At 34.8% G+C, this 16,630-nt stretch overlaps 1 protein-coding gene across 1 annotated transcript; it reads right to left on the bottom strand.

Annotated features, from left to right (window-relative positions):
• Window positions 1-485: 485 nt before the first annotated feature.
• On the bottom strand, window positions 486-16,410 carry LOC136801807 (serine/threonine-protein phosphatase PP1-beta). Its single transcript, XM_067058473.1, has 7 exons — window positions 16,209-16,410; window positions 5,650-5,781; window positions 3,875-4,105; window positions 2,246-2,350; window positions 1,910-1,981; window positions 1,263-1,549; window positions 486-935 (listed from the first exon to the last, which is right to left on the bottom strand). The coding sequence occupies exons 1-7, from the start codon at window positions 16,408-16,410 to the stop codon at window positions 813-815; spliced, it is 1,152 nt and encodes a 383-aa protein (XP_066914574.1). The 3' UTR covers window positions 486-812.
• Window positions 16,411-16,630: the final 220 nt, after the last annotated feature.

Here is a 16,630-nt window from a genome sequence, read left to right on the forward strand (position 1 = left end):
ATAATATACATCATCAGTTTAATAAAATTCCTTATTAGATGGTTATACATAATAGATTAGAAATTATATTTAGATTTTGAGTTGTTTCCACTTATCAGAATTATTGATCTTTAAAATAATTTTTACGGACAGTTCGAAATAGCGGACATACTGTTCCATAGCCCGGACGGTGCCCTGGTATTGAAATTTTCTGTATGTACTTCTGCATTACACATTACAATTCTATATGATTAAATTTCCTTAGGAGGAGGTTTCCAGAAATGGAATTACCAATAAAATGCACGAAAAGTTTCTCTTCTATTGATTACTCGAGCGCCTGTAGCTATAGCGAAATACTAAGCCTTAAATGTTATTAAAGCCACCTTTCTCAACAGCTTGATAAACTCAAAATAACACGTTTCCGCAGAAAATAGATAGATATTCCTTAAAAACTTGTGCACAGTGCATTAGTACAATACTTAACCAAAAAAATTAAAATCATATCCTTCTCGCTATAATATCATTACGTTGTTATTTATCCACAAAAACATAATATACTATGTTATAATAGTACTACGAAAACATAACACAGTTTTCTTACATTGCTTGCTACTACATTCATGCTATAATAGTGTTACTACCTCTTTTTTTTAAAAAACAAAGCCGCTTGACTATATACAACTGAAAAACCAAAAAACACATTCTCGACGCATCGAGGTCCAATTTTTTCTTTACATATACATATGATACATACGTTTTTATGTTTCATTTATTTTTTATTTGATTTTTATTCATTCGGTAGTGATTATGTTGACTAAAAGTCATCCATCACTTCATCTTTTCCCTTTACCCTTTGGCGTGTTTCCAGCTCCGGGCGCATTTCGAGGCGGGGTAACAGGGCGGCCTGCTCCGAATCCACCATAAGGGAATTTCTTTTTGTCTGCAGGTTTCAAAATCTAAAAATTGGAAAAATAAAACAAGATAAAGAAGATGGTAGCAGAAAATGCGATGGCAAACATGGTGGACCAGGTCAGAAATAATTTGGAGCTGAAAATTCACTGTTTGCAAATTATTATGTTAAAATTGATACCGTTTCAATGCAAAGATTCATTTAAAACGGAAAAATTAGTAGTTCTAAAAACTCTAATCGGATAATCTATCAATCGCGCAGTTTTCAGATCATGAAAGTTTACCTAAACTAAGTTTAGGTAACAACTACCCAGTAAAAATGGGAGAGGACACTGTGTGCCGACTACATGAAAACAAGTATATAAAAGTCATACCTGGAAAGAACACATTAACGTTTCGTCGACACTCATCATTGCACCAGCGTTATCAAATTCACCGCAATAATTGGGCGCTGAGAACAACGTTACCAATTGCCTCTTGGCGTAAAACTCATACCCGTCCTCGACAACTTGATGTGCCCGACATATTAAATCGAAGTCGTGTTTGTGTAAGAACTTCGCAACAATGTCGGGACCGAAGGTGAACGAGACTCCACGATCGTTTTCGCCGTAACCCGACACTTCTTTGTCTGGGTCGGACCACAGAAGATCACACAGTAATCCTACGAATTGAAAAAATATTTCATTGTATGGCCATAACAGAAACTTGATACAGAAACTCTTTATTGCATTTTTGAAATTCTGCGTAAAATACTGCGTCGATTGGTATACAATTTGAGGGCATTTAAAGCAAAACTCAGGCCATAGAAGCCTCTGAAAGACATGTGCTGACAAAACAAGCATTTGATATGTATTCTTACTGAAACCGTTGTTAATTCTAATACAAATTTACAATCGTTCGCAAACAATTATTAAGTCTATTTTCAATGTAGTTTATCTAAATCTCGAGAATGTGGTTTTAAGAAAAGAATTCGGAAAATCTCCAAAAGGTCTCTGAAAGAACGATAGATGATGGTACAAACCTTGGTCAGGAACATCGGTTGGTCGCATAATTCTTCTGATTTGTTCCATAGATTGCAAATCCGGTGAAAGACCTGGCAAAGGATAAAAGGTTTTGATGATTTGGTTAAGAACATTACCCTATAGGGGAACCAGATTTGATCATTTGGCAAATTCTAGCATGTTATAGTACAATGTGATAAAATAATTCCTAATTACCTCGTATATATAGATGCTCAAGATAAGGTTACAAAAGGCAAGAGGTTATTCGCAAACTTCAGTTCTCATTGAAAATCAAAAGAAGTTTTCAGGATTTAAAGACAACCAATAGATGCACCCAAGGTTTTTAAGAAACTTACCACCGTGGCAGCAGAAAATCTTTTCATCCAAGATGGCTGCCACAGGTAGAGTGTTGAAGCAGTCTGTAAACGTTTTCCATAATTTGATGTTATATCGTCGTTTGCCTGTAAAAGGACGCAAAACTTATTGATTTATTTATGTGGTTTCGTCTGGGGAAATAGAAACTGTCCGAGGGATCTAGAAGTTTGTTGCTTAGCAACACGTAAATCCTTTGGAGAATGACAAAGCTAGCGTCCGATGCACTTTAATAATTTTTCATGTAAATTATATTGAATAATCCTAAGATTCGATCACGCAACAAAATACAGTTGACTCTCTCTAATTCGATCTTCAAACGACCAGAATTAGAGAAAGATTCGAATAATTGACTGTATTGATTGCTCACAAGCGGTCGTCCAAATTAGAAAATCCGATTCACAAAGTTGACAGCACGCATACTTTATGCCATCAAATGGGAAGGACTCACATTTTCTCTAAATAAAACTTATCAGACTTTTTTAGTGTCAAAAAATGTCATTAAATTAAGCTTTACCGTCTGTAACGGAAGTTAGTAAAATAGAACGGGAAGTATATGTCAAAAAGACCTCCTGATGCTATTTAGTTGAACATTTTTAAATAGCTTGAATGCATTCAAACACATAGCGTGGCATTTTAAAACATATTTAATAGCATGATGTAAATTCTTTATACGGCAAAGCATTCGTGTGGAGGTGGGAGGAGATGATGTATTCCTTTTTGTAAACAGTGCAGAATTTTTCGTAAGCCAGGTCAAATTCAATCTCCACGTCTGCACGTCAAGTCCACTTTTTTATGAGAGCAAATTATATAAAAACAGAAGGCTTCGGTAGCCAAAATCTTAAGAACAAGTTAAGAACATTTTAACTTTGTGGGCTCTAAAACACCTGTTTTCTTACAAAAATGGACATTAATACTCAAAAAATGCTAAAAATAATGTCATGGTGCCCAATGAAAAACTATAGCTGAATACAAATGAAAATGAACAATTGAAAATTACTGAACCGAAGCTGTTTCAACGCAGCTTTGCAAAAAAATAAACACTCGCCCGCTGGACTCCGAAGGAGTCGGCCGACAATGTCGCGGATCGAAAGAAACTTTAATTAACATATAAATTGGCAAGCTGAATGTAAACCCGTAGAATGGAAAACTGCGGGGTTGGAATATACTCCAACCCCGCAGAGGGAACAAAAAACTCCAGTAGTGTTTACCATGGAAACACTACGTCGACGTTCCGGACGCGGACACCTTATTATTTTTATTGTTGTTGTTTTATCATTATTTATCGAACTTGAAATTTGAACTAAAAAAACTTTCGATGTTGCTTCTTCTGAGCTTTCACCAGGAATTAGATCTCCCACTTTCCAGCAGTGGTTTGGCATCGACCTCGGGGAAAAATTATAAATTGTTGTATTAATCTTTGGCCTGCGCAACTAAGGATTATGACAATAAGAACATGTTAAGAACATTTTTAGGCTTGAACCCCGAAAAGTTAAGGCTTCAAAAATTTTGTTGTTATAAAAAGACGTGTACCTTATAACAAAAACTTTCTTTAGGGATGTGCGCAGCCTAGAGTCGACCTGTATAAAATTGAAAAGAGGAAGGAAACTTACATTCGTCGTAGAATCCATAGATACGGTTGATGCTGGCACATTCATGGTTACCACGTAACAAGAAGAAGTTCTCCGGGTATTTGATCTTATAAGCTAACAATAAACATATCGTTTCTAAAGATTGCTTTCCACGGTCCACGTAATCACCAAGAAATAGATAGTTCGATTCAGGAGGAAATCCACCGTATTCGAAGAGACGTAATAAATCATAATATTGACCATGTATATCACCTAAGGGAAAGAAAAAAGAAAGTTTTATTACAAATATACTGATTTAAGGTATTATAGCCAAGGGCTGCCAGGGGAAATCACTATGATTTGCTTGCTCTGCGTCGCACACGTCATTGTTATTTCAAGATTAAGGTTCAAGATATCAAAAAAGTTTCATTTACCAAGCTGTAAATCACCTCTTCAATCAATTTACTTTCTTGCAACTTTGAAGGGATAATTAGATGGTTTGAGATATTTGACCTGCAGAAACCTTTTGTGGTCCTGAGTAAAACCCGCAAGTATTTTTGTGGAACTATCTTGTCGCGTCGAATCAAGTTTATGACTTTTAGTTAGAAAATAATAAAATTTAACGTGTGAGAACTCGTTTTCAGAAATTTCAAAATGTGAAGTTACTTATAGAAATTATTTTCTCGAATACATATATGATATATGATAAAAATGACAAGTTCTTGGCTTTTGAAACTTGTTAAAAACTCAATAGTTTTGAATTCTTATGAAATTAAAATAAAATTGGTTGTTGTCGAGATTTCGATGAAAAACCTTGTTCATAAATAAGTTTGAATATTCAATTTTTTTGAATAGAGTAAACCACTTTGTAATAACAGAGGAAAGAAGAATTTAAAAATTCGAAATGTCAAGCAGCCTATTGCGGTTGATCAAAAAGAAAAGTAATCATTTAAAATCACACAAAAAAGAACTTATGAATAAATTAATAGTAAAAAAGGAGTACATTGTTGAAATTTTAATCAATATTACTGTTTCTCACACATTTTTCAATTCATCATTCATGTTCATTTTCCTAGTATTAACGTAAAAAGGAAATCAAAGCGGATTATTCTGTTCTGTTGACATGAAAGTTTCATGTAGAATGTAAACCAGGTCAAACAAAAGAAAGTTAAAGAAATTCTTTAAAGCTTAGAAAATGCTGTTTATATATCATACATGGTGCGAAAAATGATATTATATAACAGGGAAAATATTGCATACAGGTTACACAAAAATGAAACTTTACGAAAAAATAAAAGTGTAATGATAGCAAAAAAGAAAATGTATTTTTACAATCACCTAGAATATTCATCTAAAGATTGAAAAAGAGGTTTGAAAAGCTAAAAATCAAAATAGCTTAAAAAGATCGCACTTATGAGTTTCTTGTAACTGTCGAACGTACAAACCGCACTTGCTCAACTTCAGTATATTTTAAATTACTTGTAGGCCCAAAAAATTTTGATAAAAGGAAAGTTCTAGCCTCGTTTTGGCGAAAAACTCATGACCACGCCCTTTAAATGAAAATTTTATGAAAAATGGAAAAGAAAACCCTAGATATTCACCAAGGAACAAGTGTGCTAAATTTCAGCCGAATCGGACAATTTTTGAAGTCTCCAACCTGCCCCAAAGTTTTGAGGTGACAGACAGACGGGCAGACATTCTCAAATTTTACCTCAACTGAAGTTGAGAAAAAAATCTTACATAAGAAATCCATATCTATAATCACACAAAAAGACGTGAAAATCGTGAATTTCGATAAATGAAAACAAATTACTTACCACATATTTTCAAAGGTGCTTCTAATTCCAATAGTATAGGTTGACTTAAAAAGATTTCACGTGATTTTAAACATAGTCCTCTAATTTCTGATTCTGTAAGTTGGACGGTTTTGCCTGGTCGTGAACCACGTACTGAAAACGAAAAGAAGAAATTAAAAAAATTGAATCAAATTAGTGTCATTACTGTCACAATTAATAGTCTGCTTTAGTCCAAGCACCTCCATCTTACCAGATTAGGTGTTTAATTTAACTTAATTAATTTAATTAAATTCTAAACACCCATAGGTGACTTTACTTTCGCGAGGTCGAAAAATCGCCAAATTTACGACGTATACTTTCGGGACTTTGTTGAAGAACATTTTTCGCGAACATTAACTTTAGTGAATCAAGACATAAAAGACATAAAAATGTTCTCACGAAAAAATGGCTTCACACGGACAATTACTCAATGAGTAAGATAGAAACAGATTTTCTTCATTGTTAAGAAGTTTTTGAGAGCATTAAGTTTCGCTAATGACCCTTGCAAGACATTTACTTTCGCGAAAAGGGCTAAAATTTGAGAAAATCGCGAAAGTTTCTACCATCTGACCAGGTTAGGTGTTAGAAGCCAAATTCTAAACGAACACAAGCAAATAATATGTGCCGAATTTCATCCAATAATATGGAGTGTTGCTGGATTTCATTATGTGGTAACACTCGACCATTTATAAGTCGTCTAGAAATGATTAGTTAAAGAAATCACATACCAAAGGATTGGAAAATAAGAATCAAATGAAACACTAATACTAAAAGGCAAACATGCTACCAGTGTATTAGCAAAAGGATCACTGGCGGATTTAAGAAAATAGGGCAAGTACGTCGGAAACATGCGAAGGAGTTCAACGTTCGTTAAAAACAATGAAATTACAATTACAAATCTCTACATCTGATAAGTTCGAAAGGGTCGAAAACCGTTTATGAGGATTGTAAGAAATCTGATGATTCTTGCGAAATAAATTCTCGCATGTAAAATAGATGATGAGCACCCTCCATTTTAGGTTGGATTTAGTCCCACAGTTTCACTACAGATTTAAAGCCTATTAGCTATAAGCGTGCACTCTTCTTTGCAACCATGTGGAAACCATCTCCGCGTTATTAATGATAACTCCCTTGAGAATGGTTTCCACATGGTAGATAAAAAACGTACACACCTAATGCTAATGGACTTTAATCATAAGTTGAACTGAGAGGTTAAATTGTTTATAGTGGCCTAAAACAACTAAATCTGGTTTTCCTTCTCTCAGAACTGATTAACATCATGTTCGATTGACAATTATAATGGTTGCTGCAAACTACTTGTTGAAAACAAATCATTTTTCCCAAAGATAGGGGAGATTGTTTGTTCCTAATTCTGTCCTTATAAACAAGCAAATTAAATCAATATTACATCAGAAAAGTAAATTAAATAGGATCCAAGCAACTAAAATGTTTATTTGAGATGGATACAACAGAATGGAAATCTATCACATAACAACCTCTTCTGAGAGAGCATAAAACCAAGGAGGTATTAAGAAAAAAGGAATTGAATCTGTCGGTAATTGGTCCTTAAAGTCTTTTCATTTCTTTGATAAATTGAATCAAAATAAATTCTAAGTCTCGCCCGATAACTTTCACGTAGAACTCAAGTTTGCTCTGAACATTCTAACTATCAGTATTGAAATTTTATAGCCTTCTAATAAACGAGAATTAAATTAAACTTAGCCCCACGAAACAGGTTTATCTTCCATTTCGTTATTCGTTAGTTTTTGATTTGGAAAGATATTTTCTTAAGCTAGAAAATGGAAAGTTTTTTAGAAGCACACGCGAATTCGGACTCAATTTTTAGACAAAAGTCGCTGCAGAATTTTGGAGGAAAGTATCAAGAAATAGATTTCACTTTGAAGAAAAAATTTATCGAAAAATCTTCTCGAAAAATCTTGTCATTTGATGAAGGATCCTCAAGTTTATATGCCTTTTTTAAATCCGAAACTTTTTTTAAATACCTTATTACACAAATATTACTTGTCATTTTACTAACACGAATTGAAAAATTTTGTGTTAATAAAAAACCCCATAATCAAAACCAGCCATGGTGTCCTTGAAAAAGCAATAGAATTCTTGTTAATTTTTGGAGTGAGAATTTCAAGGCCGTTGAATACTTGCCTAGTAATATTTGTAAATATTGGGCTGGTCTCATTGAAGGTAAATCAAAAGTCAGACACCAGACATTAAACACTAGAAAACCATTCTAATAACATAATAACCCTTTAGATAATAAAAAAGAATTTTCCAGCCTTGACAGACAAAAACATTTTTGATCCTCCAAGTAGGAGGTACTGCTTTCAGCTCCTAATAAACCAGTGAGAAATAACTTCAAAGAAAAGAACAATTGAGGAGAAAAAATTTAAATCACCCTCACAGGAAAAAGTCATCAGATCCTATGGGTAGGAAAACCCCATTTCCAGCGCTGGAAATTTTAAAAATTATTTGCTCTGCGTAATTTTTCTCAAGCTGCAAAGTGGATTTTTTTAAGCCGGAGGATTCGCAAAATCCCACTGCGGACTTTTTTCAAAAAATATTTTAATCTGAAGTTTTAGACATGTAATATTGAAATAAACCCTTCTTACGAGAAAAAGCACATCACGCTAGTGTGAAACGTAATTTCCCCCATTGGAATTTCCCTGCAATAAAATTCGGGTACAAATTTGAATCTTTAGGATTTTCGATTTCACACCCTGGACTTTATCCAAAATATTTTGATACATCGATACATCGGTATTACTAATATCACACTGCGGAAACCCCTTTAGAGTCTTTTTGATATATCTTAGGTGTGAATTTCAAATAAACACTTAGCAACTATATAGTCGACGAAAACTTACACTGCAAAACTCTAAAAACGTAGAAGGTCAAGACAGACAAAGGAAAAAAGCATTAGTTCCCACGGGTGGGAAAGTCGAATTAATAGGGTGTGAAAGTCAAATTAATAGGGTGTGAAAGTCAAACTAATAGGGTGGGAAAGTACAATATATAGGGTGGGAAAGTACAATTAAATACCCATACTTGTACTACGCATGCGTAAAAAAAAACCACAAGTGAAAATTGGGTCAAAACTGTTCAGATCGTATGCAAATCATTAACATTATAAGAGTGTATTCGACATTGAGTTTCAAGCCCGAAGGGCTAGAGGTCAATCTCCTTGGTAGGATTTGAAGCCAACAAATCCTACCAAAGTTGCGCGGCCTTGAGCGACCCGCCTGGTTTTTACACAAATGAAAGATTAAAACTAAAATTTACCGCTTCATTTTGAAAAATATATCACTCGAAAACAAAGGAATTGCTAGATTCGATCCGTCATCAAAAATACGGCGCATATTTTAAGGCTTCAATTTTTCTTGCCTGAGAAAGGTTAGAGATTGACCTCTAGCCCTTCGGGCTTGAAACTCAATGGTATTCGATCAGTGTGTAACACAACGCTAAAGGTGAGGCGTCCCGCAAGGGCGGCCTCGTTCGTTTGCAATGGACTTGCGTTGCAAGAGCTCAGTGGAATCGTCATCCGCCGTGCGGCCGTTCAATCGGTATCACGTCGTTGTTCCGCTGTTGTGACAAAGTGCCGGGATTCTCAAAGTAGCGCAAGTACATGACAGAACGAATGGGAGCTATCGAGCCAATGCTCACGAATGATCGAATACATTTAACAATTTATCAAATAATTGGTAATAGCTAGGTGGGGAATTGAAATTTCGGCGTGTGATTTTTGATTTGACTTTTTGATAAGCTGGGTGTGAAGTTCAAATTTAGGCGTGTGATTTTCATTTTCACTATTCTCAGCACAATGTCGAGAGCAACCACCTCTTGCATGTTAATTTAGTTTTAAACCGCTGGAATTTGTTTTTTCAACGTGGGATTTTATAGAGTGGTATTTGGCACTTCCCACCAGAGTAAAACATTGCAGGGTCCCACGCGTGGGAAACATGTACTTTCCCACCCTTTTAATTTGACTTTCCCACCCGTGGGAACTTAAGACTTTTTCCTGTGCCCTTCTGACTATCCTTTTTTTTTAATGCACTTTCAACAAAGACATTGCAAATTTCTAGCACCTTTGAAAAGATTTTTAGATTTAGCACAAACTATTACACAAGTTTTCCCTTGTCAATAAGAAAAGACTAGTAAAATGAAAGAAAATATCCAGCTTGGTGCAGATTGAATAGGTTACTTTATGACAGCAATTGGTTCAGTACTATTTCAACAGGTTAAATCAAAAGAATGACAGTTTTAATAGTTCTAATCAGAATAATAACCGTGTTTTAACAGGTGTGATCTAAAGAATGACCAGGTACATTTTCAGAAGATATACAGTTTTAAATACCCACTTTGTTTGAATAAAAAGCCACTTTTTCTGAAAAATTTTTTTTGATTGGAAACCCATACAAATCATCATTATATACAAACTTAAGATTTGAGATAGAAAGTTAGGACTGAAAATCTTGCTAAAAAAATTTTAGTAGCAAATATTTGGTAGACCATACCACAGATTCTAAAATGGTATATACTTGATGCCTTACTCCTTAATGCTCAACAATTAGAGAGAAGGATCGAGGGTAAGCAACACAATCTGATGAGAAAGTATGGTGCCCTCCCAAATCTTCAGTTGGTTGTTAACGAAAGAGTTACTTTCAGTTGCCTCTGACTGTGATCACAGATAAACTAGGAACGAAAGAGAGCAAAAACATGAATTAAAGAAGATTTTCAGCAGGTTTACCTAGCTTACTCAAAGACTGAAAAGTTAGATTGCAGATTAAATTTTCTAGTTGAAGAACATAAACCTCAAGATCCTTTTAAAGGATACTTTTCCTACCCAAGCGAATAAAATCACTCAAAACAAATGAATGAAGAAATGGGTTTGACAAATGCAAGAGAGTCAAAATTTAATTTCAATGTAAACAATCAGTTCACAATATAAAACTAAAACAGGAGGACCGTCCTGTGAGTCTGATTCTGGTCTCAAATAAAATCTGCAGTTAAAAATTTGGGATCTAGCACTGCCTTCAGGTTGTAAAATACTTAAAATCAAAAGGTTTGCAGCTTTTGAGAAAGCGTGAAAGTGTGAAAGAAAAACAAAATTTAATTAGCTGTGTTTATCAAACTATCATTTTGGAGGTGAAAAATTCATTCTCATAGCCCAAACCATACTCAAAACAACCAAATACAGTTCTTTACAAATCCAATGAGCTCACAGCATGAAACAAAATGCCTCTGGCTTATTCTGTTTGATTCACCTTGCCAGGAAATTGACTTTTGTGCATAAATAATGTATATGAGGTGTTTTGAATAAAAACAAGAATTTTTGCTCTTTTTAGCAAACATTTGCCAAAACAGAATAGGAAAGGCTGAATCAACAGAAAAGATATAAAGAAAACAGATGTTTTAGGAAATATTTGCCACTTTGGAAATTGCAACATTGCAACGTGCAGCAGTCAGTTAATCAATGGTCTGGCAAATTTTCGGAAAATCCAGTGGTGCATTGATCTAAATGATGTCTTCTCATCCGTAGATCTTTTTCCTACAATTTTTTTTCTTCAAATCTAAATTTCACTCAAAAAGCACAAGGTATTTTTAGTAAAAACTGCAAAATGAAATACCCGCTAAAATTTCAAACATTTACATTTAACAACTGTTAAATTTTATATCCCCCAAATTTAACAAAATTCTTTTAAGGATAGAAATTCTATATGAAATCAGCATTTTTTATTGAAAACTATCAAAATACCAAGTTATTTTTCATTAAAAAGTGCCTAAAATTTCCTTATCAGCCAAATCAAAACCGCCCTAAATCATACCATAGTGGTAAAACTAATTCTTTTTTTGGGAGTTGGAGGCTTTCAGAAATTTTTAAGCTGATGGGGGTCGGGATGCTACCAAATTTTAGGTGGGGTAACTCTATGCAGGTGGGGTGACTTTTTTCAGGTGGGGGTTGGAGGATTACTTTATTTTCTTCATATTTGATGGAGTCGATTTCAATCTGTCACTCTTAATCATCATTAAAATAATAAAAATCCAAGGAGTCAGACCTTAAAAGATATCCAACCTAACAGTTTGGCTAATTTTAAATATCCGCTAGAATTGCATTTTTAAACTAACCGCCAAATTTCAAGTACATGCCAAAATTAATATACATAAGTTATAAGTTTAGTTCAGGGTCTATATTGGTCAATAGTTGAGGTAGGACAGTTTGGTGGCAACAGGACACAGTAAAACAGGAAATAAAATTCACATTTCTAGTTAGTGAAATGTCACTTTTCATACAGGAATTCCCTTTTTTTACTACATAGGAAATTGCCTAGGAGATGGGCTACAAGATTCTAGTTGGCAGGTATCATAATAATGAAATTACCAGCAAGAATGTCATAGTTTCCAGTTTTTCTTTTTTTAGATGTAGAAAATTTTAAAAATTTATATTTCTTTCATATATGAATACCATACACATGTCCATTGCAAACAAACAAGGCGCATCTGCAGGGCGCCTCACATTTAGTGTTTTGTTACACCCTGACCATATACATTACAGAAAAACAAATTCAAAGTATTATACACCAAATATGATTCATCTTCAATGGGAATCAAAACTCAGGCTTTGCCATTTGAAAATTCCAGGCGTGTGGTCAATCGCACTCCTAAAAAGTACTTTAGGCGTGTGATAAGGAGTGCTAGGCATAACTTTAAGTAGTAAAATCCAAATTTATGGCGTGTGATTAATCACTCTCCTCAAAGATTTTAGGTGTGTGTGGAGGTGTGCGCGTGCTATCACACGCCTCAAACGATGCAGCCTGAAAACTGTGTGCAAACAGTTGTAAAACCTTGTAAACATTTCAACAATTTTCATTGAAATAATCAGTTAGTGGAAGTACTCCGATTTGTGAAGCCTCTTTAAATCACATAGAACAAAAGAAAATAGCAAAAGAACAAAGGAAATACCCATAGCCACCATTTCGCATGGGAAATCGCAATTTTACGGAAACAGAAATCCTCATACAAATAAAGCATCTTCTGAAAATTTCATTCTTCCCTTTAAAATTTTTAATCTGCCATGAAGTGTTATAAAATTCCTTATAGAAAGACACATTCTCCTAATAGTAGAGGGCATTTTGTAAAATCGCTCGACTGTTTTGTTAGAAGCACTTAACTCGAGATATTGAGCTTCAAAAAGCGCAAAAACTGGACAAAATAGCTGTTTCTGGCTGAAAAACACGGTTTTCAAGGGTTAATATCTCGAGTTAGGCACAGAAATCACCTATACTTGCAATATATCTCTAATCTTAATTTTTTGAGAGCTTTCCAAAAATATACAACAGGTCTCCGTTTTCTCGAGCTAAAATTTTCATTAATTTTTAACCCTATGATTTTTGCCTTAAGACCGTCATATTTGTCCGAAAATCACACCAAAGTGTCCGAAAAAAAATTGGAAACATAGTAATTTCGATTCCCCTACCCCTTAGCTTTCCAAAAATGTATAACAAGTGCTTCTAACAAAACAGTCAAGCGATTCCAAAAAATCTAACAAAATTCCCCTATAGACTATAAGAAGAGACTTAAAAAATGACGTAGAAAAAAGTATGTTATTTCATCTTAACAATTTTGTAAACTTAAGTCACAACCACGGAGCGCTGACTTTTAGTTTTATGACTTGCTCTCACTCGATTGGTTTTCATAATAAAAAGAAAGTTGTTATTGTGAACTTTGAACATGCTTAAAATTGAGGTACTTCACTAACTGATCATCTGTCACAGCTAAATTCTACCATTTTTAAACCTTTAAATACAACATGCTTTGACATCACATATGCAAGGGGGGGGGTCTTGCAGTTCTCCTTGACACTATGTGGAGTAACTGCAATTTTGGATATTTTCTACAGACACCACCATCCTTGCAGTTATTCCATAGTGTACTAACTGATTTTACCCTCAAAATTGGTGTATACCGACCCAAAAATGCCAAATTTGGCAATTTTTTCACTGAATTCCTCATTTTTGATACCATTTTACTGGGTATGTCTTATTAACGACCGTTCAAGAGTTAAATATCTCAATCATTTTCCAAGTTTGTTAAAATATCTTTCATGCCTTGATTGAAGAAAAAATTTTGTGATTTTTTTTTGACTTTTGAAAAAAATGTTTTGAATTTTTTTGCTTCCGGAATTTTTAAAAACCTAAAATTTTAAGTGAAAAATTGAAAAATGTGCTCACTTAGTACACCATATCCTACCAAAATCGACAATTTTGGGCTTAGGCACCACCCATGTTGCAGTTAGTCCACTGGTGGAGTAACTGTTTTCCCAAATTTTGGTTTGTATACCACCACGGTAGTAATTGTCATAGTGTTTATATAATAACTGCATGACCCCCCCCTGCATACGCCCAAATTTAAGAAACTTGAACCCTACACATTTGTCCTAGTAATCTGACCACTGTCAGGCAGGCTATTGGTGTAAATAGTAACGTGCTGTAACTTTACATCCTTGGAAGTTAAAAGTATACTGCAGATTCGTCTAACCTTGACATACGTCTTGTTATCTGGACACTGGATCCGCAAAACAGTTAAAACAAACCTCTAATGAAATTCTTGGTATTATTCTCAAATTGAACAAGTTCATCTATCAAACAAGAAGTTCAGTTAACATTGCAATTCTTTCAATTAAAAAAGCAGCAAAATGAGAGAAGCAATTTTACACAACACATGAAATGCATGAAAATGTTCTTGAGTCCATAATTAAAATTTTACAACTTTAGTACGCTTCAAGTGCTTAGTGTGCTTAATCGGCCGGGTTTCCCCGTCCTTTTATCACAAACACACCCTCCAGACCCAAATAGGCTACACGCACAAACTATTTTTCATTTTAATTGCCGTGATGGCAGGGCCGAGTTTGTTGGTAGTAGGGCAGTCACATTAAATTCAAAAGGTTCTTTTTATTATTTCCAGTTCACAGTAAAAAGGTCAACTAAAAGATTCCTCAAGAGCAAAATATTGTTTTGATTTGGAAATTTTAGTGATGACTACATCCTTTTCTTTTCAAACATAACACTTCACATTTCTCATATATCAACAATCTTAGCAGATCTGTGACATTTCTATTTCTATTTGGTTGAGTTTTAGGAGGCTTTGAGGCCTATTTTTGCAACTATAGACGCTTACAATGAGCGCCGCGTCAGCACCTTGGACTGACTACCCAATTCTACTCACATGGAGAATGAATGACCTGTCCGGTCATTAAAATACAAAGTTAAATCAAAACAAAAATGGTAGAGTAGATCTGCGAGCGGAGCTACATAGTTCATTTGTTTTGAAATTTTGCTTCTTTCATTGGTCAATCATTTGATGTCTATGCAAGTTTCCCTCCACTGATGCAAGTTACCCGACTTCACCGTATATATGTACAGTGGGAAACTATGATGCGCTTCCTAAAAACCCCATCAGTCATTTACAACTGACCTCAACCAACATCACTTTCACAATGTATGGTGGTGCCCAGGGCAGGGAGAAGTTCTGAAGTCTCAGAAAAGAAGTTCCTTATTTTGTAAAGCTCCAAAATTTTGTCTCACTCAATTCTTAAAGCTGAATTCAACTGTCAGAGCCCAATCCAGTTCAGATGCATGACCATGTTAACTTCGGTTGGCAGACGATATCATCCACCAGGATGCAAGTGAAATTTTTCAATCTGCGGACCTAGACGGGGTTTGGTTACTATCAGTTAGGGTTAGGGTTGGAGCTCGAGAGTCATAATATAAGGCCGAAGGCTTTCTTAGGGGCATCTGTCACAAGTATTAATTACGCGTAAGCCAAATCGCATATTACGAACAATCTCTAAATTGCAGAGTACATGAGAAAAAAAATTGAAATTCAAAATGGCGGCCAAGCCCACGCTGATAACTATCAAAAATCTTCGTTTTTCAATCAGCTATTGCAGCTCAATAAATCAATGAAATAATTTGAAATAAAAAGTAAACAAACCTTGAACCTTTCATGAATCCAAATAAATAAAAGTATTCATCTAAAGTGAAGATTACATTTCAAAATTAAACTATTTCCAAACAAACTAAAAGCCAGTGTCTGCCGACTAAAAATTTCTCTGCGGGGTCACTGGCAATGAGTTACACATTCAGACTTTAGATTCCAATTCTTGTATAGGCTGCAACTGAACTGCCAAATGATCTGTATTACAAATACTTCCAAATGGGTCCATAAGTTAAGAAAATTGAATTATCATTTAGCACGGAGGTTTTGTTTTTAAAAACAAACTTCAAAACAAAATTGTTAATGAACTTATTACTTAAAATATCACTTACTTACATAATTTATTCATGATATAACACCCCTTTCTTAAATAAATGGCCTCTTAAAGTCTTTTATGTTTGCCGCAAGAAGGGAGCAAAATTTAATTTGACTCCCCGGTTTTTTCTCTCTTTTTCTAGCCATTTCTCGCACGCGTTAGTGTAGACACAACTTTAATCCGGGGAAATGAAGCATTTTCATTGGTCTAAACTCACGGATGGTCACTTGACCAGAATCTTTATCCAGGGAAATGCCGTGGCCGCAATGTTTTGCTTTAGTGAGATTGACCATTTTGTTGTTTAGATTTGAGCGGGCAAAATTTCTGTACAAACCAAAATATGGCTTTGTTGGAATACCGGTTGAAACACTTGTGACCAAACGAATGGTGTTGTAACTGTTGTGTTCTTGCAAAGTCATAGTGTCCTTCAGGGTCTCTTCCCCCCCCATGCCTAGAATGAAAATTTTCCATTCCCCCCCGCATTTTTCCCCACCCTGCCTCCAAAAATTTCTCTGTCCCCCCCCCTCAAGCAAAAAATTAAAAAGCTGTAATTTGATGAACTTAACGCTTATTGTTTTCCCTAAGGTAGTTCTAATTCAAGAAGAAATGGAAAGGATGGTTGTCTTTAAACCATAATAT

Source organism: Clytia hemisphaerica, unplaced genomic scaffold (assembly GCF_902728285.1).
Source record: "Clytia hemisphaerica strain Z4C2 unplaced genomic scaffold, Clytia hemisphaerica genome assembly, whole genome shotgun sequence".
NCBI lineage: Eukaryota > Metazoa > Cnidaria > Hydrozoa > Leptothecata > Clytiidae > Clytia > Clytia hemisphaerica.